Genomic DNA, 24,677 nt, shown 5'->3' with positions numbered 1-24,677 from the left:
AAACCCCAGAAAGTTTTGGATTAAGGAATATGACCAAAGGGAGGAAAGACTCCTGCCACAACGTTCAGTCTTAGCCTGATAAGATGGACCATAGCGATCAGATGGAGAACATTACATCTAAACAGGGGCAGCATATGTCCACTTTCAGATTTTCATGTGCAAAGGAAATATCTCACTGAGGAGAAAATCACTGCCCCCACAATATTCCTCACAACACCTACCAAGACTCTGCAATACAATGCCCCCATAAGCATACTGCCTGGAACAGCAAACTGGATTACTTCTTTGAGAATCACAACAGCCTCATCATCTTGCCAATTTAAGCAGCAGGCCGGTGTGTCCAAGCAAATCAATTTGCGAGGACTACAGATGCTGGCTAAAAGAGGTTTAAGCTTGATTCACAGGTGCAAGCGTGCAAGCCTGACATATTAAATGGGATTGCAAATGTGTAAAACAGCAGTACTGCAACTTACTGTGGCAGGGTAGCAGAAACTAGTCAGTTTCTTTGTCCTGATAATAAATCAGCTTCTGCAGATATTGGAAATATTAAATGTAAGCAGCCTTCATTCACTTGGAACACACAACTCTTAACAGACAATTCACACATGCAACCGTTATTGTGAGTGGCAACTTGAATAAACGCTCCTATGCATGTAAAACTCATTTCTATATTGAGCACCCACTAGTGTAGATAGTTGCATTTGTGGATCAAGCTTAAACCTTTTTTTTCAGCTTGCATCAATTGTGCAGTGTCATTTTCTGACACTGCACTGCTACATCGCCCATTCAAAGGACTGTATCCGAGAGATTCTTCACATTACTTTCTAGCCATTGATCTCGCTCTTTGTACATTATAATAAATTAGTGTTTCCCTTAACAGATCAATATGAAAGAAAGCATATGAACTTGTACTCATAATTCTCCATAACTCAATTTGAAAAATCAGTACTATTTGATTTATGGAACAAAATACTAAAAATAATATGTCTGACAGGATTATCATATATATATTATTTCTCTAATTACCGTATGTGATGTATAAATGCATACTACCATTTAAAAATAGGCAGAGGTATAACAGGAGAGGAACTATTTTTTGAAATCTCCCAAATAAAGTATTTTTTAGAAGACAGCATGTTGCATTATCATTGTGGGGAAACAGGATGCAAAGCTATCATGCTTGCACAATTCATTAAACTCTCTGCACCCTAAAGAGAAACAGAACAATATTAGAACGTATTATATGAGTACTTGGCAAACTTTTTGTTGTACTTCATACATTTAGTGCTGCAAAAGCAACCTTTTTACAAATAGGACTAATTAAGTCTAAAAACCCTATCTACACTTTGCTAGAAGTAACACAGTGGGCCCAACCAACACTTATAGGATCATGCTATAAGGTATACAGTACAAGTCGTTCCCTTACCTTTCCAAGTGAAGCAGGTATGAAAACAGAAAGCGAGAGAGAGAAAAGAAAACCTTACATGGAAAGATTCCCACGTTAGGATTCCCACCAACCCACCTGTTCTTCCTTCCCAGTATATTCAAGATGGCATTTCTAATTTCCTTTAAAATTGAAAATAAGAAGAAAAGGGGGGGGGGAGAGAAAAGGAGATGAAGTGGAAGGATGGAAAACAGGACACTGCCCTTAGCAACTGACCACAGCGAACAGCCATACACAAAAAAGTGCCTGCTTCAGAGTCTCCCTAAACATTCACCTTTGCCAGTCACCCATCGCCACAGACACACACGCTCCCCATTGAAATCCCTCGAAACTCTCTCTCTCTCTCTCTCTCTCTCTCACACACACACACACACACCGAAACGGGGAAGGAGGAAACCTGCCGACCCCCTTCTGAACCTCCAGCCTCCATGTCTACTCGGAAGCAAGCGGTGTCCTTAGGCTGCCCACCCTGGGCTTCCCCCCCTTCCCGGCGCTTGCCACAATAAAACAACAAACCCAACTCACCCTCCAGGAAGAGGCTGCGTCTGGAGCCCCCGACGCTGCTACTGCGGCCCACTCCTCCGACGCCCCCGACGCCAGCACCGCCGGCCATCTTCGCTCGGCCAGCCCTTTCCTCACACCATCGCGCCCCCGGGGAGCAGCTGCTGCCTCTCGTGCTCAGGCGCCGGCGCCTCACAGGCGCAGTCACTGCACTAGGCCTCGTTCCTCCCGCTTCGGCCTGCCTCTTCCGCCGCGGCTGAGGCCCACTCGGCGCACGCTCGGCGACTGGAAGCCGGAGTGGAGGGAGGAGAGAAAGGGACTTCCAATGCCCCTCACCGGCCAACCGCCTATTGCAATGGCGGGCGGGGGGGGGAGGGAGGGAGAGACGGACAGACAGACAGACAGACAGACGCCGGTAGACCAGAAGCAAAAGCGGCGGCGGCGGCAGCCCCTTTTCCTTTCTCTCCGTCTGCTTCCCCTTATGGTGTGTCCAGCGTCAGCGAAGCTTGCCCCCGCGAGAGAGAAAGGCGGCAGCCACGCCGGCTGTCCTTTCTTCTCCGCTGCCTGGCACCCGAAGGCGGGGGCGGCGAGAAAGAATGGACGGGAGCGACCGGGTCGAGTCGCCCCTCCCGTGTTGCTGCTGCTGCTGCGGTCAATGCCTTCCCTCAGAGCGTTGCTCTTCCCTCAGAGTGAAAGCCAGCCTCCCGAAGACGACATGCACCGCTCAACACACCACCTCTCCCTCTCTATTTATTTATTTATTTATTTCCGCGCCCTCCTTTCCAGAGGAGGAGGCCAGCCCTTAAAACACGCGCACACAGAAAGAAGGTGTAGTTCGTCATTTCCAAAAGCAAAACGCAACACCTCTATCCCTCTCGCTGCCGCCGTCCCGTCCCCCCCGCCCAAAAAATGTTTAAAATGGCCGCAGCAGAGCGGGGCTGCTTGCCACTGTTGCAGCAAGGCTGCCCCCGTGGCTTTTCTCTTCTTGCTCGCTCGCTCTCTACCCCCCACATGCAGCTGCAGAGTATGTGGAGAAGGCGACGACATATCAGCAGAGGGAAGTCAAGGAAATAACTTTGAAATTGTTCATGGTAGGGGATAGGGTGAGTGCCTGGTTGGGCAAGCAAGCTTTCCTAACTCCTTTCCCTTCGAAGCATTAGGGTAGGGCGTTTTTTTTAAAGCATTATATGTATACGGCACACATACATGCACAAACATTTACAGTATTTAGAAACATTTCCTCCCCTTCCCCCTCCCCCACCTCCAGGCCAACCCCAGTTCAATGGGCTCCGGGAGGCTGAGTAAAACAGCCACATCATGAACAGGATAAAATATGGGATGTTTCCAGTGGCATAAGTACTGTATAACATTGCAGTGTGCTTTGTTTATTAAAAAAGAAAGAAAGACTGTTCCAGGTGCAACACCCTGCCCTCAAGATGCCTTCTGGTATAATGGATACAAGAAATACAGAGTATCAAAATGACATTCTTGAATTTTACTGGATACAATAGTGCAGGGGTCAGCAACCTTTTTCAGCTGTGGGCCAGTCCACCGTCCCTCAGACCGTGTGGTGGGCCGGACTTTTTTGGGGGGGATGAACGAATTCCTATGCCCCACAAATAACCCAAAGACGCATTTTAAATAAAAGCACACATTCTACTTATGTAAATACATGCTGATTCCCGGACTGTCTGCAGGCCAGATTGAGAAGGCGATTGGGCCGCATCCGGCCCACGGGCCTTAGGTTGCCTACCCCTGCAATAGTGTCTTATTCAACAGTTATTATGTGCTATAGTTGAAAGTGGGGAAACATCTGCCCAATTTTGGAGTACATAGCTCTAATTACTCCAATTAGTTTATACCAGCATCAAGGCCGCCTGATCTGCTAGTTTTGCAATACCATGATTCTTTGGTCGGGGAGATTATTTCCTCCCTGCTAGAAGAGGGGCACTTAAAGGTAAAGGGACCCCTGACCATTAGGTCCAGTCGTGACCGACTCTGGGGTTGCGCTCTCATCTTGCGCACGTTATTGGCCGAGGGAGCCGGCATACAGCTTCCAGGTCATGTGGCCAGCATGACAGAGCCGCTTCTGGCGAACCAGAGCAGCACATGGAAACGCCGTTTACCTTCCCGCTGTAGCGGTACCTATTTATCTACTTGCACTTTGACGTGCTTTCGAACTGCTAGGTTGGCAGGAGCTGGGACCGAGCAACGAGAGCTCACCCCATCATGGGGATTCAAACTGCTGACCTTCTGATTGGCAAGCCCTAGGCTCTGTGTTTTAACCCACAGCGCCACCCACATCCCAGAGGGGCACTTATGCATCACCAAAAAAAGAGGACTGATGCTTGTGTAACTTTGCATATGCTAACTAAATAGCTATAATTTAAGTATAGTGAAAACGGAGAGCTGAGTGCCAGCTTCAAGATCTCTGCTCTTCCTTATCCTTAATCAAGACTTGGACTGGACAGTCATTCAATTAAGGCTTGTTTTATGTATAAGGTAAAAAAAAGGTAAAGGACCCCTGGACAGTTAAGTCTAGTCCAGGCATCCCCAAACTTCGGCCCTCCAGATGTTTTGGACTACAATTCCCATCTTCCCCGACCACTGGTCCTGTTAACTAGGGATCATGGGAGTTGTAGGCCAAAATATCTGGAGGGCTGCAGTTTGGGGATGCTGGTCTAGTCAAAGGCTACTAAATTATATGGTCACCCTACTCTTCACCCAAAGTTTTTAAGGCCACATGTGTTTATACATCTGAAGCATATTCCTGTTTAGTCTGTTAAATTACAATCCTAATCCTAGTTACGTGTGAGTAAACCACACTGAATTTGTATGCATCTAGACATGTCTAGGATTGTACTGTAAAAGGCCTGTCTCTTTTCCACAGATACTGAAATATGAAAGGATAAGCCTTTCTATAAATTTGCTTTCTCTTTGGACAGTCATCCCTAGTGCTACTGAAAGTTTAGGTCTATGCAAGTTTGTCTTCAAAGGCAGCCGCACAAAGAGCACAGATCAGTATATCAAAGTCTAACCTAGCCAGAAAGGACAGAGCCTCTGCACAAAGAGCAGGTGGAAGAAGGTCTTCTAGTACCAACGTTCAGTTTTTGGCATCTCTAGGTAGTGTTGTGGGAAAGAAACTTGTCTGAAACCCTGGAGAGCCCCTGCCAGTCAGTGTGGACAACACATACCCAGATGGATGGACAAATGCTTCCATTCAAGTCATCTGGGTTTCATTTTGTATATCCCTTCCTTAGAGCACGCTAAAAGTAAAAATACCAGTAATAATAATGCTGCAACATAGATATGCACACATTCACACATATTTATGCACCTCTAAAATGCAGGATGAGTAAATATTTGTTAAAGGATAATGTTACTCCTCTAAGATTTATTCAGTAATGGCATTTTTGGCACCATTCCAGTATTCAGCTATGAGATTCTTTCCCCATGAGAACTTATCACAGAAATCCAGCTTTCCACTTACCTGTTTACCAAGTATTTCTCAAAAGTAACATTGAGTGTGGTTGGGTACTGCAAATGCTTCTAATGCAGCCATTGATAAAAGATCAATAAATGTGACAAATTCTGCAGTGCAGTTCTCCAGCCAAGTAGTGTGTACAAGGTGAACATAAAAATGCATATTTTAGTGGCAATAACATGCCAAAATGCATTATATTAGGGGAAAGTGCTTTGCAAAAATATGTGCATTAGGATAAATTTGCAAGGAAATGTTAATGCATTTTCATGAAGACTTTCAAAAATCACAAACTGATGTGGAAATGTGAGAAACTGGACTTTAGATTAGAAACTGAGACACTGAGAGGAACCAAAACTGACACCCACTTATTTCTAGCACGTACACCACACCTTGGTGAACCGAGACAAACAGAATGGACTTTGTTCTCTATAAATGATCTCTTGTTGTTGTTTAGTCATTTAGTCGTGTCCAACTCTTCGTGACCCCATGAACCAGAGCACGCCAGGCACTCCTGTCTTCCACTGCCTCCCGCAGTTTGGTCAGACTCATGTTGGTAGCTTCGAGAACACTGTCCAACCATCTCGTCCTCTGTCATCCCCTTCTCCTTGTGCCCTCAATCTTTCCCAACCTCAGGGTCTTTTCCAGGGAGTCTTCTCTTCTCATGAGGCGGCCAAAGTATTGGAGCCTCAGCTTCAGGATCTGTCCTTCCAGTGATCACTCTACACAGAGGTGCCTTCTGACGCATGAAGAGTCAGAATATGTGTTCAAGCCATACTTCCAAGTATGGCATCTTCAACCTGCTGTGTTTCTAACTGAAATAAGCTTCTTTATTTGGAACATAGTGACTGGCAAATTGTGCCCCAGGGGATGACAACATTGTGCCTGCTATGGTGTAAGTGGCAGAGCCTCGTCACTGCCCATCCCTGCTCATTTCCACCAAGGGTTTATTGGCAACATATAAATGCCTCCCTGAAATCCAATAACAGGGTATGTTGGGGGGTTGGGGGTTGGGAGAGAATCTGTTAAGAAAACACCAACCAGGCAAATTATACTACCTCTGAGATAATCAAATGGGCTGTTGTCATTTATCATGATGCTCTCATCCAGTGATGCTGCTGCCTCTTCTCAGAATAATTACCTTACAATTTGAGTAATCCTCTTTTTTATATATGAAGGGCCAGTTATCAAAGTAGCCATGGAAGATATTTGGGGGAAGACAAAAGAGCTGGAAATTCGTGCATCTTTTAGAGGTAACCCATTTATGCATTGATTTGTTAAATTCTGGTGGTTGTTTTTAACCATTTTGCATGTTTTTAAACTTGATTGTAAGTCACTTGGAGACCCCCTTCACTGTGCTAGGTGACAAAGAAATTAAATTAATAAAGTGTGTGTGTGTGTGTGTGTGTGTGTGTGTGTGTGTGTGTGAGAGAGAGAGAGAGAGAGAGAGAGAGAGAGAGAGAGAGAGAGAGAGAGATTGGCATTCAGCCTGACATATCCAGACAGGGTTGGGAATGTCCTTTAATCTGAAACCCTGGAGAGCTGCTACCAGTCATTGTAGACAGTATTTAATTAGAGGGACCAATGGTCTGATTTGGCATAAGGCAACTTTCTATGTTCCTAATATGTTTTCCTTTTTTATTTTAATGGACAGGGTAGGTTTCAGCACGCATGGCCAATATTCATGGATTGATTTCAGGCCTTGCTAAACACCATTGAGCTTGTGTAACTTTTTAAAGCATCATTTTTCTGTGCCCACGAGCTGGCTGAATGTAGCTTCCCTGTTTCAGAGGATATGATTGATCTGAGAAAACCTATATCCCCACCTTTCCAGTGTAAAAAATAAAGGATGGTTTATGACAAATTAAAAAATTCAAAATAATTTATAACTGTCATTTTGCTCTGCTTATTTCTGGACGGATGAGGAATACATTAATGAATGAAATAATATTAGAGCAGCTAGCTTAATTGAACAAAGGATATCTAGGGGCTCTATTGAGCATTTTTCAGCTCCAAGATGAACAGAGTGGTAGGCGATATATATATATATATATATATATATATATATATATATATATATATATGCTGTATTATTTTCATGCTGTAATTCTTTTGCTCTCTTTTTGACAAATATGTCCTACTTAAACTACAGTGTTTTTGTCCATGGTCGCTAAACGGATTGTGCTCGTTTATTTATTTATTATGCCGGGCTGTTGGTATAATTCCTCCAGGATGTCTGAATCAAGAACACATGGTAGGTAAATGCTTGTGCAGACCAAAGGTGCCCAGCTCAGTCTCCCTACCTGTTGAACTTTATTAATTGAGCACAAACCTATGTTTTGATAAGCCAGTAAGGTTTAGTAGTCAGAGCAATTAGACTAGGATCTGTAAGATCAGGATTCAAATCCTGAATCAGCCATGAAGCTCACTGGGTAACCTTGGACCAGTCAGTGTCTTGCACCAATCAGAGCCTAACCTACCTCACAGGGTTGTTTTGAAGATACACGGGGGTTGGGAAGACTTGAGTTCTTTGGAGGAATGATGAGCTATAAATCCATTTATTTATATAAAAGCTTTTCTAAATGGCTTCATATTTTGAAATCTCTAAGTGGCATACAAAAACAACATAAAAACAGTTTAACAGAACTTTAAAAACAGGGATTCAGTAATAAAAAGGTTGGCTTGTGAGTCAGGGAAATCCTGGGCAAAAAGAGATGATGTTACAAGCAAGCAGCTAATGGATGGTGCTTCGTGTATGGCAGAGGGAAGGGCATTCCAGAACGCGGGGACAATGGTGGAAAATGGCATTTTTAGGTCACTGCCCCTATGATAGTTCTGTGGGATGCGGTGCCATGAGTAAAACTTCCCGAGATAATCTATGTAAGTGATCTTTCGGGTCTATACAGGCAGAGGCAGGTGGTTCCTTAGGTTACATGGTCCTGAGATGTTCAATGATTTTGTACATTAATAAGAAGAATTTGAACAGGGCCTAGTAGCTATTTGGCAGCCATTACAAATGTAATGATAAAAGAGTAAACCTAACAAATCATTGGCATTGTATTATACTCATATGCAGCTAGATACTTGTTCTGTTTTCTCCCTTGCACTGAAAATTCCTTAATACTGTGTGTATCCATCTGTCTTACTGTTTCCAAGGTTTTCATGATAAAAAGCTTAATAAACGTATCAAGAATGCTTTAATTATATGAAACATTTATTTGGTGCCCATTTTACGCCTTCTGTTAAGACCAGTGCTTTATTTGCTGTTTTCAGAATTCAGTATGAGATAAAATTATGCATAGTTTGGATGCAGACAGTACAGCCCACTCTTACAGAGAATAAAAGAATTCTTTCAGACTCACAGACCAGTTGATAAACATCCGAAATGCTAGTACTTTTTGTGTTTACTGCAGTGTGTTAAAATATCCTTCAGAATTTGACTGTAATTACATTTCAGATGGATTGACTGTATAAATTTTATTTTATTTGACTCAGGATTCACTAAGAATGGCAGGACAGTTTTGGAAGAATATCACAATAGCTCTGGTAAGACACTTCTTTTCATTCAGCCATTTCTGAGCAAATATACTGTTCATTATGACAATACCGTATTATCTTTGAGATTTAAGCTTTATGCCATTGCTATAAAGTAACAGTATTTAATGCCTTGGGTTTTATGTAATGGCACTGATAGTTCATTTGCACATAGTTATGTGTTACAACACTTTAATACCTTGCTTTAATTACAGTACTAGCGTTGAACAAACTTCCAATTCTAAAAATTCTAAAAATGCATATTGCTTCCTATGTTTCAGAAAGCACTTTAGCAAGGTGTAGCAAAAATAAGAGTTAAATTGTTTAGTTACAATTTCTGTCCAGGCGCTGTTTACAAGGGCTGCATACTGCTTATGTCCAGGAAATTCTGGGCCTATGGCAACCCTACCCTAAAATCTAATTTCTGTGCTCTAAGGATTGTTCCACATGCTATCAAATTACAGGAACGCAATTTCTGGTATTGATGTGGGTGACGAGAGACAGAACTCACTAGAGATAAGTGGCCAAAGATGCACAGCAAGGGTCAAAGACCTGTGTTTTCTTGGATAATTTTGTACTTTAAAAAGGACACTTCAAAGCATTTGCTGCGACTTTTATATGTATCATAACAGAAAGAGAGGTGCTTCTGGAGAATAGCCACACATTGTCTGAAGCGCAACAGGATTGGGAGGTCACAGTGAGATCTCATGTCTTGTTCCCATGCCCTCTTCCTGGCTAATCCACTGTGGCACAGTTGTGTTGTTTAGTCATTTAGTCGTGTCCAACTCTTCGTGACCCCATGGGCACAGTAACTTTGTATAAAATTACTGGGCTGGGACTTCCGGTCTGGCGCAATCGTTGAATGCTATAAGGCGATGTAATTAAGGGACAGATTAAATGGTGTGAAACTGGAATGTATGAAGGAGCTGGTCGGGATATCCAGGGAACTGTCATCCACGGGGAGGAGGGGGGATTTAGAAATGGTAATAGGTTAGAAATGAGGTATTAGATTTGGTAAGATAGAATATTTTTAGAGGAAAATAATAGGCCAAGGGGAATATTTAGAGGGAATATTTTTTCTTTAAATTGGATTAAAGATTTTTATTTAAGTTATTATCCTAAGATTTAAATTGATAGCTATGGTTTTATTTAATTGTGAAAATTGCCAGGGTGGTATATAAATAGACTCGGGAAGGGAGGAACGGGGAAGTCGAAGTTATGACATTTTTTTTCTAGTTATTCCTTTTTCCTTTCCCCCTTCCCCCCTTTTTTTAAAAAAATGTTTTTTGATGATTTTTTTTATTGTATTATGATATGATGCGATGATCTGTAGTTTTAAGTTGAAAATTTTAATAAATATATTTGAAAAAAATAAAATTACTGGGCTGCACCTGGCAATGCTGGCTGCTGACGGTGAACCTGTGCTGTGTCACTGCAACATGCTCACTGGGAGCAATATCCTCCTGGAGCAGCGTTACTTGTGTTCTGTTCTGAACACCTGCTTGGTAACGAAAACAAGGGGCAAGCCATCATCCCAAACAACATCCTTACCACTTGAGTGGCTCAAGCTTCAGTCCAACTTTGATAACTTGATCACCTCAAGCTGTAATAATGGAGAATCAAGACATCAGGTTGGAAATGGGGGGTGGGGTAGCTTTGATGTGCAGGACATAAATCTTATTTGTTCATTTTATAAAGATTTTTAATTGCAGGTGCTATTAGTGCTAGAGAGAGGAAGCACATTTTTTTAAAAAATTCTTTAAATGGCTGGAGGATAACTGGGCTGACGTATACAGCCTATTTTGCCTTTAAAAAAAAAAAAACCAAACCAAACCCCTAGAGCTTCTTTAAGAAATGAGGAATCAAGAGGTTTTTTTCTCTCTGGTTAGTGATAATTATGCAGAAAACCTGTATAAGCAGTTTAACTAGAGCCTAAGATATTTTTAAAAATGCATATACTTGGATTGTGGGTGGTGACATGATGCTATCATACAACTTTCAGCCCTGGAAAATCTTATGTGTGTTTCCAGCCTATTAGGCTTTTTGAAATCTGCTATTTAGCCACGTGCAGCACACTCCAAAGCTGTGTGGCTGTATTTATTTCTATGAAACCTATGCTCAATATTCCATTACGGGCCTGCCAGATGATATTATAATTGTTCTAATCCAGGCTTCCTCAAACTCGGCCCTCCAAATGTTTTTGGCCTACAAATGCCATGATCCCTAGCTAGCAGGACCAGCGGTCAGGGATGATGGGAATTGTAGTCTCAAAACATCTGGAGGGCCAAGTTTGAGGAAGCCTGTTCTAATCCCAAACAGTCCCCGGTCAGGCGCTTGCTAATATTCCTGGGTCCATGCGACATATATGTTCATGGTTTGCATCAAAGGTTGGCAGGGCTGAGCATGTGCCAGGGGGCTCAAATCCTAACATGGGGGTCACTGACAAGAACCCCACCAGACCTGTTCCTTCTCTGTTGCCACCAGCTTGTTTAACCATCTCTCTCTCTCTCTCTCCCTGTGGTCCAAACATTGGTGAGGGGTGAGAAGGTGGGACAGGAGATGCCATTGTCTGTGTACTCATTGGCTGTCTGCCTGGCAAGCCAGGAAGCAGGCGATAGCAGTGATGACGAGGAAGAAGAGAAGCAGCTGGTGATAATGGTGGTGAGGAAGTAGACCAGGTATCCCCAAACTTGGCCCTCCAGCTATTTTGGAACTACAACTCCCATCATCCTTAGCTAACAGGACTAGTGGTCAGGGATGATGGGAATTGTAGTCCCAAAACAGATAGAGGGCCAAGTTTGGGGATGCCTGAAGTAGACTAAACGAGGGAGAGCAGCTCATGAAAGGTGTCCTGCCCAAAGGCATTCGAAACAAGGAATGTGATGCACCTATAAAACTTCCATGTAAAACAAACTGATGTTATTACTCTTTCTATTGACATCATAATGCCACCACATTCGGAATACTGCGTACAGTTCTGGTTGCTATATGCTGATATAGACTGTGGCTCAAAAAAACTTTGGCTGCTTTTGCCAAATCCTAGATGTAGAAAAGATTCAGAAAAGGGCAAGCAAAATGTTACAACATTTGGGACTTTTTAGTTTAGAGAAAAAGTGACATGATAGAAGTTTACACACTTATTGAGAAAGTGGATAGAGAAGTTTTTCTCCCTCCGGCATTACACTAGAACCCATGGACACCCAGTGAACTGAATGCTGCGAGATTCAGGACAGATAAAAGAAAGTCCCCCTTCATGCAGTACATAGTTAAACCATGGAACTCACTCCCACAGGGTTGACTGCCAACCTAGATGGCTTTTAAAGAACACTAGAGAGGGCTATCAATGGCTCCAAGACATGATGGCTACGCTCTGCCTCCACAGCTGGAGGCAGCTATGCTGAAAACCACAGGAGAGGAGAGTGCTCTTGTGCTTGAATTCTGCTTGCAGCTTTCCCATAGACATCTGGTTGGCCACTGTGAGAACAGGATGATGGACTTGATGGGCCATTGGCTTGATCTGGCCTACTCTTGCTATGTTCTTGTGTTCTTAGTGTTGTAGCCTGCTTCAGAAGTCATGTGGCCTTAGCCTCAGAACAAGATTCTATTTTGAACTGCGAAGCAAAACCTGCAACATATAATAATACTTGTGGGGTTGGGGAACAAGCCCCAGCAAGCAGCAAAACCTGGGTGTTTATCAAGACTGGTGATGCATCAGCATAGCTTGACCTAATCCTACCTTACAGGATTATTGTGAGGATGAAATGAGGATGAGGAGAACAATGTCCACAACTTTGAGCTCCTTAAAGGAAAGGTGTGATGTAAATATGATAAATAACACAACCATTTATGGACTATGTCCAACTTATAGATTACAAGGTGTACAGCTGCATAGAAGGTTCACTTCTATGCATTGGTGTTTTGTCCACACACATAGATATAATGTATCCATAATTGTGAATACTAACAAAAATTAAAGTGTATGCAAAAGTTTAATAAAGAGCCTTTGACTGAGAATTCCCCCCCCCCCCCCACACACACACACACACACACACACACACACACACACAAAAATTTCAGCAGTTTGGGTCCTATTTTAAAGTGGGAAATTCTGATAGCACAATAAACAACTTAAAATGTTAGTTTAATAATAGTTTGGTTTTAGGAATGACAAATCATTGTTGCTTAATGTAATCTTTCTTATGCTTAAATCTTGTGCATGGTTATCTGGTGGTAAGCACAACCAAACACAGCACGACTCGTTTCCAAGTCACCCTCCATAAGATTGCGCATTAAATGAACACATTTCAATAGAGCACCACGAGGTGGCATTGTTTTGTAAGCTTTGGACGCTGGTAAAGGAAAGTCTTAACAAGAATTTTGATATCCCCAAACGTATAGTTGTACTGCAGCCGATCCATATGGAGTGAGCACAATTAATGGAAATTAATGAGATTAGAAGTAGAAATCAATGGGATTTGCAGCCCAGTCCTAATCATGTTTACTGAGAGGTCCCACTGGATGCAGCTATTAAGACCTAGGATTTCAGCAGCAGCAGTGGAGATAGAAACAAAAGGAAGCAATTCAATTAGCAGTAGTAATTAGAATTCACTAGAATTTAATGGGGATGGGGTGGTGTCTTCTTAACCTCAATTTGACAAGTGGACATAATTTCCTCTTCATTCAAGTGGCAGACCCACAAAACAGTTACCGGTACTTTGGACACAAAACAAATGTTGCATATTTCCAAATGAAGGAGAAGTCTTAGTGAAAAGAAGGCTATAAATTCCATGACAGGGGTAGCCAACATGGTACCTTTCAGATGTTGCTGGACTCCAGTTCCCACCAGCCCCAGTCAATATAGCCAATAGCCACAGATGATGAGAGTTGTAGTCCAACAACATCTTGGAAGCAACTTGCTGGGTACCCCTGATCTATGAGATAGACCATGACCTGGGGGGAATAAACACAAATCCTCCTGATGCGCAGTTGCTAATTTTAGCTTTTCAAAATACAACACGTGAGATAATGGTATGAAACCTGGCATAAACAGGACTAGGTGGTGACTCAATAAACATTCGAAAGATAACCAGGGCTGCTTTATGGCTTTCTAGCATTCTGCGCTGCAGTGCTCCTCCTTATTTACTTTGGCTTTGATTGATGCAAGAGAGACAGCAGAGTTAATTTATGTCAGCGCCGACCCAAGTTTAAGATCAAGCCACGGGACTTAATTTGAAAAGTTGGGAAAGGAATGCAATCCTTACATCATATGTAATCTTTGAAATACTAGTTATAACTTTAGGTTATTTTTACAATGTATTACTTGGTATAGGGGAGCACAGCCAATTTTTAAACTGGGGATTAGTTATCTGACTGGAATTTATAAAAGTATCTGGCGTTCCTCCACGATCTCCCACAGATTGTTTTCCCAATGGAGGCATGAATTTCCTCCAGACGGCTCTGGGGACAGCGCAAAAGACGGTTACTGTCAGTTAGCTCTTGCATGTTATATATTTCCCACATGTAAAAATACTGACAGTAATTTGGTTGGCCTTAATGAAAGAACAAAAATGTTCTGATGGGAGTGTAACACTCATGGAACATGTTATATTGTAAACTGTCCTGTGATCCTCAGATGAAGGGCAGTATAATAATAATAATAATAATAATAATAATAATAATAATAATAGGAGTCTGACTCCCTACCAGGCTTTGGCTGGGCTCCAAGGCAGGCCACAACTGCGGGTTCAGTTCTAGGCAAACAAATGAGAGTTAAAAAGAGTGATGTAACATGGCTGAAGACTATGGCTGAGGACAAGATGGGGTCAGATTCTGAAGCAAGCAATCTAGGCGGGCAAGGCAGGGAGAGCAGTGGCTCAGACAGGGGAACCAAGCCTGTAGCTGCAGTTATATGGAGTCAGCCAGGAGCAGTAGTTATGAAAAGGCAACTATTGGTTCCTAACAGAGATGCCATATTCCAAAGTACATTGAGGGAGCCCAATTCAACGTCGCACAACATCCAGACATCACTCTGCTTCCGACTCTGCATTCAGCCTCAACAATGGGGGGGAGGGGACATAAAAAAAGATTCAGGGTCCCCAAAGAGCCTTTGTCCCCTGGAGCAGGTGCCTATGGTTCCTAAAAAATACCCCAATTTCCATATAGCTACACAGCATATAGGGTATCACAGCACCGTACTTTCCTGCTACTCTCAAAAAATACCCATTATCCCACACATACCAATACCCTGTAAAGTCATACCTCGGTTTAAGTACGCCTCGGTTTGAGTACTTTCAGTTTAAGTACTCCGCGGACCTGTCTGGAACGGATTAATCCACTTTCCATTACTTTCAATGGGAAAGTTCGCTTCAGGTTAAAGTATGCTTCAGGTTAAGTACGGACTTCCAGAACCAATTACACTCATACCTCGGGTTAAGTATGCTTCAGGTTGAGTACTCCGCGGACCCGCTTGGAACAGATTAATCCACTTTCCATTACTTTCAATGGGAAAGTTTGCTTCAGGTTAAGTACGCTTCAGTTTAAGTACTCCACGGACCATCTGGAACGGATTAATCCACTTTCCATTACTTTCGATGGGAAAGTTCGCTTCAGGTTAAGTACGCTTCAGATTAAGTACAGACTTCCGGAACCAATTGTGTTTATAAACCAAGGTACCACTGTAATCCTCTCCAAACCTTGAACATTTCAAACACAGTTTATGAAAGTTTGATCCTTGTCAGAGAAATATTACTGCTCTGCAGATTTTTAGTATCATCAATGGTAAATTATGACACACAGCATCTTTCAGTATGTAAAGAAAACTCACTTTGCAGGAGTGACTTATAGGAAAGATTGACTTAGGAACAAAAACGAGTTCTCACTAGACTACAGAAATTAGATAACTTGGCAAGAGAATTTTGGATGGTCTCGGGAGTAGACCATTTACACTGGTGCTTGGCAATGAGTTAAACAAGTGTTGAAATAGGATTGAAGCTTCAACATCTCATCTCTCTGTGGTATGTGTCAGCTAGTTAGGAGAGCCAAAGGAACTGAAGGTGAAAATAGAACTGTTTTGGTCACATAGTAAACAAGTAACAAAAAATAGGAAGCTTGGAGTCCACACTTAAAAGTGATGTGTTGAAAAATTCTAGCTGTAAAAACCACAAAGGTTGCTAGTACTGTGCTAGCAAGAAGTGAAACTGAACTGTTCCTCCTATGGAGAGGATCACATTGCCAGCCCAGCTGGAGAAGTTAATCCATGTTCAAACCCTTTCCTTTAGCTTTTGGGCATGTTTGCAACATTCCCGATCTTATAAATACATTTGCCCTCTCCTTGGCTCTTCTCAGCTCCATATCTGTGACCTCCTAGCCTCCCTCAGGCGTGGATAAATATAGCCTACATCCACACAATACATTTAAAGCACTCTAAGTTATACCACTGTCAACAGCTAAGGCTTCCTCCAATGAATCCTGGGAACTGTAGTTTGTAAAGGGTGCTGGGAGTGGTTAGAGGAACCTTAACTGACTATGTGTCCCAGGATTCTTTGGGGGAAGCCATGACTGTTAAAAGTGGTATAATAGTGTTTTTGGTGAATGGTAAGAATGTGACTTCAGAAGCCTATTGGTTATTGGACTCCACTTGGCTTGAGCCTAACCTTTGTTGCTCTTTGGCATGAATATCTAAATAGTTGCTTTATGTTATTTTTCAGTAACAATAAACTGATGGGAGTATTAAGAATTCTTGAACGATTCTCTCATAGCTCATTTCGTAATCTGAGTCATTAATCTGTCTTTTCTTCATTTTGTTTTATTTTACTCATGGTGCATGGGAAACTGCTATTTATATTCTCCTGTTTTATTGAGCCTGTACGGTGAGTGGGTTGGTGTGTGTGGTTTTTTGCTTAATTTATTTTGGATCCAAATTTTACGAAGCTGCACACAGAGAACTCCTCACAGGGCTTCAGGTGTAAAAGAGCTAACTGAACCTCTTTTTTAAAATCGTGTCTCATCTAGTGTAATAAGTAAAATGTTCTGCTTATATCTGTAAAATAATAAAACTGTTTAATATATCAACTTGCTCTCTTTGGGGCTGTTGGTTAAAAGGCAGCAAGCTGATATTACATTGATGAGAAATATTAGATATGAGCAATAAAATAAATATATTACTCATAACACTAAGCTATTCCCGAGTGGATTTTATAGATGTGAACATGATTCATCATTTTAGACAAATATCATTCAGAAGCTAGGATCTATTCCCAGAGGCAACAATAACCTAAACTGCAGGTAAAACCTTTATTACAAGCCAAGCAAAAATGTGTCAAACTTTCGAGTTACCTAGATAACTCTAGTACTACTCCCAAACTACCGGGTAACATCAGTTCAACACACCTTAGTATGTTCCCACGCTGCTTCTGCCAGATAGAAATGTTTTGGCTGCTACCACTTCCAGCAAGCTCCAATCTTCAGACTGTCTTATTTCTTTCTCAATATTCTCAAACTGCAAATAGTTAAGCCCTCATCTAAACAGATAGAGTCTGCAAGTTCCAGTGAACTAGGCTGCATACATTTAAAGCATTAACTTCCCCTGAAGAATCCTAGGAAATGTTGTTTGTGAAGGGTGTTGTTAATTGTAGCTCTGTGAGGGGTAAACTACAGCTTCCAGGATTCTTGGAGGGCGGCTTCTCTAATCCTGAGGTCACATGACCTAGCTGAATGGCATTTGGAATCCAGTTGTCTCCCCCTGCCTCATCTGACCACACCTCTTATTTGGGACTTACCCAAGCCTTAGTTGAGTCAGGGTGGAAGATATAAGCTCTATTAAGTTTGAACCCCCATATTAAGTTTGAACCCCCAAATTAAGGATCCAGGCTTGGAGAGGATCCCATATTTGGGGGGTTAATTTTCCTGAAGGTACATGCTGCTGAGGGACTTCACTTTGCATAGCCCTAACCAAGATCTGAGTGTTGTAAATTGGAAAGGGGAAATACTGGCCTTAATTTTTACATCAAAACATCTACTTAAGTCACATAACACACACACACACACCCTCAGTATTTAGATATTTTAAAATCATTTACAGGCATCAAGCAAAAATGAAACCAATGTCAGCTTTGGCAATTATGACTTTAAAAATGATTTTAAAATAATAATTTTTAAAACCACAACCGCAGAACCATATATCAGCCATTGAATAATGGTTGCTTTCCTAAATCTGGACTATTCTATAGTCCTCAAAACTATTTGTGATAGAGTAATCCTACTGAGGTCTGTCCCTTAACAGCACCAGAGTATACTGTGAGTAATTTATAGCCACCAATCTCCCTTCACACTTTCCACATAATCTTTCTTTATTGGGGCACCAGTTTCCTGTGTTGCTACAGAGGAAGAACTGCAGGAATTAGACATTAGCCAATTGTCCATTTCGAATTGTTAATGCAGCTAGCGGAACTGTGCCTGGAACGAAGATTTCAGTGAAAGAGATTTCAACATGAGTTCAATTCTCCCCACTGAAATCAATGGGACTTAAGTAATGATCTCGCCTGCATTGTTTTGGACAATATTGCTGGAAATTGAATATACAGTGCCCTACATGATATCATACTTTTCTCCATTACTGTGCTAATAAAAAAGCATTCTATGTTAAATGGCCTCCATCTAGTCTAGAGATAATTGAGTTTTTGTCCTGTTGATGATTGTAGTGAAACTGGAACTTGATTTTGCCTGGACTGAGGCTCAATATGTATGCCTTACTTCTGCTTATTATACCACTGCAGCTGTGACCACCATGACCACTGTTCTAGCTATTTCATATATATTAGATATCAAAAGTATGCTAGGAACTGTACTAAAAACATACATTATTAATGCCCTGCTCCAGGGCACTTACAATTAATGCAGGGTTGGCCAACATGATACCCTTTAGATGCTATGAATAAGAATACCCATTATCCCTAAGCATTGGGCAGCCTAGCTATGGCTGATGGGAGGCAGTCTAGTTCTTGCATACCAGGTATACTCATTCTCAGTGGGTTTTTTTCCTGGGGGGACACAGTGGGACGCATACCCCTAAACATTTTGTGAATCTAAGTTTGGCCTCATTGAGGGACACTATTTCAATATGAGTAGGAAAATGAGAGTACCCCTAAACATTTTTTTTAGAAACAAAGCACTGCTCATTCTTACATTACTCCATGAACTCCATAAAGAAGAGCCTATTGGAATGTAATATTTCTACATGTGCCTTGATTCTCTTCAATAAATCTACGTATGAGAGCTTTGTCAAGTTTTGTTGAATACTATCTAGATTGAGAGAGAAGTCTCAGGATGGAATACACACACTATGTTGCCTACACCCTATGAACAATGTGATTGTTTGGACAATTGCTTACCTCATAGTCATAAACCAAAAAATGGAGAAAAGATAGCACAGCAGATAAGTTTAGGCAAAAGGTCTCACATAACACTTGGATTGTGTCACCCTCATTGATTTGGCTAACCCCAGTGTGCCATTTGCATGAGTAGGCATGGGAAGGCTAATCGTGCAGCTCCCAATATGGCTTGTTGGTGTCAAATGCTCTATATTTCTATACCTGAGACCCATACCTCCAGAAACTGGTGCCTACAACCCCTTTTGCTGAGAGGGATGTGGCTTTTGCTTAGAGGGATGCTGACTATTGCTCAGGAGTGTAGCTTATCATCCGCACTTGGCAGAGGGTAGGGAAGGGGATAAATTAATTGAGTTTGCACTTTACTTTGAACCAAGGTTTTTTTTTCCAGCCAGAACTCACTGGAACTCAGTTCTGGCACCTCTCAGGTGTGTGTCATTGAGAGAACAAGGGAGGCGTTATTGGTGAGTTCTGGCACCTCTTTTTCTAGAAAAAATGCACTGAAGTGAACCTACCTGCTCAGACACCTACCTGCTCAGACACAAACTGCTCAGACACAAACATGGGCGTAGCCAGTATTTTTGTTGGGGGGGCATTTTCTTAGGGGGGCAGAACCTGAGTTAGCTATGTATTTTTATTGAATTTTATTGATTTAGGGAGGCAGCTATCCCTCCCTGCTCCCTCTTGGCTATGCCCATGGACACAAACCAAAATGCAACTATGGGTTTATCCACACTTACCTTTCCTCTGTGCTTTCCAGGTACAGTCTGCACTTTAAAGTCCCATGTTTAAAGCTCTGTTTTTTTGCCCCAAAGCTTTTCACAATGAAAACCTGAATTGGCGCAAACAGCAAATCCATGGATAACCTGAACTGCCATTTGTTGCACTTCAGCTATAAAGAGCAGGTTTTCACAGGGAACGCTCCAGGGTGAAAAACAGAGCGCTGGGACATTGAGCTTTAAACCATGGACCTGTGTTTGTTAAGCATGGGGCAAAAGGTAAATGTGGATAATCTCAAACTTTCAAATTTTGCACTTCTCCAAATTTTGCAATGCAGTTCTCCACCCAAAAGACATAATGGGGGAAGTGCACAGAAAATGCATGATATGGTGGAGAATTGCTTGCAGAATTGTTTATTAGGATGAATGCACATGAAAATGTAAGTTTTGTGCAGACCTTTAATAAAATCACAAACTAATGTGGAAATGGGTTGAACTGAAGATCGAGGAAACAAGAAACCAAGAGAAAGAAAAATGGTCAGATTTATCCATCCTTATTTGAGGGCTGTGACTTCTGAAGGAGTCGGCATTCTGCACAGCAGTATACAAGGGGTTTCCTTGAAAAAAAGCCCTGAAATTTTTGTTTGCACAGAATGCAGCAGCCCATCTATTGCTATTTCTTTAAAAAGTAAACAAATACTTGTGCAAAATGGATTTCACCCCCAAGAGTAATCTAAAGGCCATTCTTCTCTATTCCTCGTCAGAACGTCACAATGGGATCTGCTGACTGCCCTGCCTTTGAACAATTCAGTTTTGTCAGTGGATATCAATATATTCATGTCACAGCCAAGTCATAAGTAATTATAGATTAGGAATGAGAATAGTCAATGAATAACAGAAGCAAATGGAGAGACAGTGCACTAAATATGTTCCCTTTTGAGCAGTCCTGTTCATCAACAGATACTGAACTGTGTTTCATACAAAACTTTAAGAGCAGCCTAAACTTTCAGCCCTTGCCAAGCACTGCATGAGGTAACCCGAGCGCGATCATAACAACATACCTTCTGAGGTAAAGGACATTGGCACCAAGCTATTTATTTCTCATCTCCCATTGAAATACTTGTAGCTAAGCCTATGGCTGCCGTCCACAAAATATTTAATCTGAGTAGCCCTTGCATTTGCAGGGGCACCTGTCCCAGAATGAGTCAATTGTGGTTTGCAGCATTTTAGACAATCTCCCCGCTAACAGTGATTTATTCAAGACTAGCCTTATCATTGGACAAAGCAAGGAGGCAAATTATGAGGCAGCATGTTATAAGAGGCAGCTGTTTTGTTTCACTGGCAGATGGAAGGGACATTCTTTTCCCAGAAAGAGCAGGATGTGAAAGGTAAATGGAATATCAGATCACATTAAGGATTTGAAGAAGGACCTTCTTCATGTATTTCAGAAAGCAACGTAAGGGATGCTTAGCCTAGAGAAGAAGAAATGAAGAGGGAGAAAAACACAGTAGAGGTCTGCCAGTACAGGAGAAAGGGAGTGAGGGGCTTGTGTTCTCTGTTGCTGCAGAGGTTAGAAGATACAGGAAAGATTTTTCAGCTCAGCATTAGAGTAAGGGCTGCTCAACAATGAAATAGACTTGGGTGGTAGTGGACTCTCCTTCCTGAGAGGCATTTAAGCTGAGTCTTGGCAGATATCTCTAGTGGTATCCTTCACTGCACTGAGCAGTGGGCTGGAATACTAAATGACCTGCAACTATGTAAATCTTTGTTCTTTTCCAATAAAAAGTCTCTCTCTGTCAACAAGGTCCATCAAGGCAAAGGCAACTGGCAGGACTGAGCTGTAGGTAGGTTGGAAGCTATGAAGCAGAAGTAGTCAGAGTCAGATGTAGGAAACCCTGGCTTAGGCATTGGGCATGTATCCCTCTCAGCCCCCTGCTGGGAATCTGAGGCTAGACAGGGTCAGGAATTTGGGGACACTGCAAAATGTGTGTTTACACAACTGCCCCCCTTTATCCACACAGCTGAGGGGAGTACTATGACCCACCACTGTGCGCTTGTGACCAGAGACTCCTCTCAAGACCCCTTTAACGGGTAACCCTGATATCGCCGCTGCAGAAGGGGCGAGTCACCACATCACCCCCTCACTGAATATTGGACTAGTGGATTACGCCCAAAGTCTAAAACTGCCAAAGTTGTGACAAACTGTGCTACAGGGAAGGCAAAACCTGCAGAGCAGGGGAAATTCCTTCCCGGCTCTGAAAAACAGCAACCATCGTCCTACCGTAGCAACACCTAGAAAGGAAACAGTTAGCCTGAAAGAAAAGATACATGTATGGGGGGGGCTGGGTGGGAGGGTGACACCACGGCTGCCACGGATAGGGATACGCCAATTTTAAAATGGGTTCTGGCGGGAATCCAGACAAAAAAACTCCACGGCAACCATTGGGGGCAGAAACTTCGCCCATCATATGACCTGGTGAGCAGATATTCCAGTGCATGGAAAGCTGACAAGTCTTAAACTTTGGTAAGAACCTTTCTCCTGGAGATTTATTTTTTCCATGTGGAGAAAATCTGAGGCAGCAGAAATGGAGATGCATTCATTCATAAGCCCCTACCTTTAGTCCCAAGTGGTACACAGCATTGTTCCAGTATTATTTCAGTTAGGGCAGCTGTTGAGAATCTGTAGCCCTTCAGATGATGTTGGATTGCAACCGACATCAGCCCCATCTGGCATGGAGAATGGGCCTGGTATGATGGGAGGTGTAATTTAACAACGTCTAGAGGGCCACTATGACCTCACCTCCGGGCTAAGGCTTGTTCACCCAATCAAGATTCAGATGTTGTCACCTCAGGTTATCCTCCTTAGGATAGCATCTCCATCTAGCTAAATGGATAAGTAATTCCCAGGACAGAACAAAAGATTGTGCTGATTTTCTTGGGTCATTCACTGCTTGTTGCAAATGTTCTATGCAAATAGGAACTCCAACTACCAGAGCTAAAAACAACAACAACACTCTGCAGTTTGTTTACAGGATCAGTTTATCGCAGGCTGAAAGTAAGACGAGTCAAGAACTGGTTCTGCCAAGGGTGCTGTCTCTCCCTAAGCTCACCCTGACCTGCGCTTCACCCTTCGAATGTAAACAAACCAAGGATTAAAGTTGATTCACTGTGCTGTATCCCAGGATAGTTGATTCTGTAAACAGGATGCTAGAATGCCAAAGTGCCTAATGCGAGCCTTGTTAGCATTCCACACACCAAAATAGTTTAAATTGCTTCAAAATTGGCGGCAGATTACTTAAAAGGTCCTTGTTTGTGATAGCTTTCTAATGAAGCTAATGAATACTGTTGGTTTTTCACATGACGATTTTCCTGTAAATGTTTCTTTTATTAAAAAAATAATAATCTCAAAATAAATTTTAAAATGACATTGACTTGCTGACCCTTCACCACAATTCTTTTTTTTGGGGGGGGATACAAGGAATTACACACCCTGTTTGTGTTTGATCATGTTTATAGTCATGGGAAGACTGTTCCTGCAAAAAGTGAGGTTCCTTCATATGCACGTACTGAGGTAGCTATAGAGTGCAGTTCTATATCCACTGATAACTCAGCAGCTGAGGAACTCGGCAAAGCCTGCTTCAAACTTCTCAGCTGTTGACAGGCTTGACTTGCTGAGAACACTGGTTAAATATAGCACGAACGAGCTCAGCTCAACAAAGTCATTGCTCTCGGAACAGTGTGAGAAGAGACCAGGAGAGGGGAAATGCAATCTCAGAACTTGACTGCCAAAGCTTAGCACCACAGAGCAACAGTTGTGGGTGGGGGCAAAACAACAGCAAGAGAGGCTTTCAGACAAAAGCCTGAGGGGGGGGGGGACATAACTGAGAGGCTGTACCTCCTGTTTCTTCTGAGTGGTATTTCTCTTAACAGGAACTACGTTCCTCTTCTGCTCTCTTCCCTATTTCCTGCATTACTTCAGTCACTGATAGATCTAGAAAGAAAGCGAGGGAAAGCTTCTGTCTCTGTATTCTTCTGGGCCTGATTAATACCTTCAGTCTTGGTCATGCAAGCTAGATTCCCGAAGCCTTCCAAGAGCACAGTGTCTTTGTAAAAGGAAGTCAACGCGGTCTTCTCTTCCACCTGGCAGGTAAGACTGAATTGACTTCTCCAGTGGAGTTTTTCATTGAGAATGATTGCTTTTGCTCCTTGTTTGTGAATGTTCCCTTGGTTCATGTGTGTGTGTTTGCCTTCTGTGATTAACATTATGCTTAATGTGGAAAGTTGAGAAGAGAGACACTCTCTTTACAAAAAAAGAAGATTTTTTTTTTTTTGCTTTTATCAGTACAGGAAAATTGTCATGTTCTTTTACGCTATCTGTCAAACTAGCAAGGCTAATAGCAACATTCTAAAACCATAATAGGACAAGAGATGGGATATGGAGGCATGGGATATAACAAAGGCGTCAGCTATGTTTGTGTAAGCACATGCTGTCAGAAGGCACATGTAGATTGGGGTTTTATTTTAAGAAGACTGGCTGGGGCTAGTATCACAACAGCTATAAAACCTAGTAATGAAGACTGGCTGGTCAGCAGGATGAAGTAGGCATGCTGTGA

The 24,677-nt window shown here is 42.2% G+C and overlaps 2 protein-coding genes across 17 annotated transcripts in view; one reads left to right on the top strand and one right to left on the bottom strand.

The window, feature by feature from the left end:
- The window catches only part of SENP6 (SUMO specific peptidase 6), a 67,539-nt gene extending 44,738 nt beyond the window's left edge, over positions 1-22,801 (bottom strand). For 3 of the 13 annotated variants that reach the window (XM_035109568.2, XM_035109571.2, XM_060272549.1), the window contains exon 1: positions 22,680-22,801. In XM_035109568.2, the coding sequence (XP_034965459.2) occupies positions 22,680-22,791 (112 nt within the window). In that variant the 5' untranslated portion in view covers positions 22,792-22,801. Of the gene's footprint in view, positions 1-473; positions 1,945-1,969; positions 2,847-22,679 lie in introns of those variants that run through there. The other 10 variants (XM_060272545.1, XM_035109575.2, XM_035109574.2 and 7 more) reach the window with 7 other exon arrangements.
- Positions 22,802-23,736: 935 nt separating this feature from the next.
- FILIP1 (filamin A interacting protein 1) overlaps positions 23,737-24,677 on the top strand; it is an 84,912-nt gene continuing 83,971 nt past the window's right edge. For 2 of the 4 annotated variants that reach the window (XM_035109583.2, XM_035109582.2), the window contains exon 1: positions 23,738-24,211. The gene's annotated coding sequence lies outside the window, so the exon portion shown is untranslated. Of the gene's footprint in view, positions 24,212-24,677 lie in introns of all 4 variants that reach the window. The other 2 variants (XM_035109584.2, XM_035109585.2) reach the window with 2 other exon arrangements.

This window comes from Zootoca vivipara, chromosome 3 (genome assembly GCF_963506605.1).
Source record: "Zootoca vivipara chromosome 3, rZooViv1.1, whole genome shotgun sequence".
Classification (NCBI taxonomy): Eukaryota; Metazoa; Chordata; class Lepidosauria; order Squamata; family Lacertidae; genus Zootoca; species Zootoca vivipara.
This window is presented reverse-complemented; position numbering and strand designations above follow the sequence as displayed.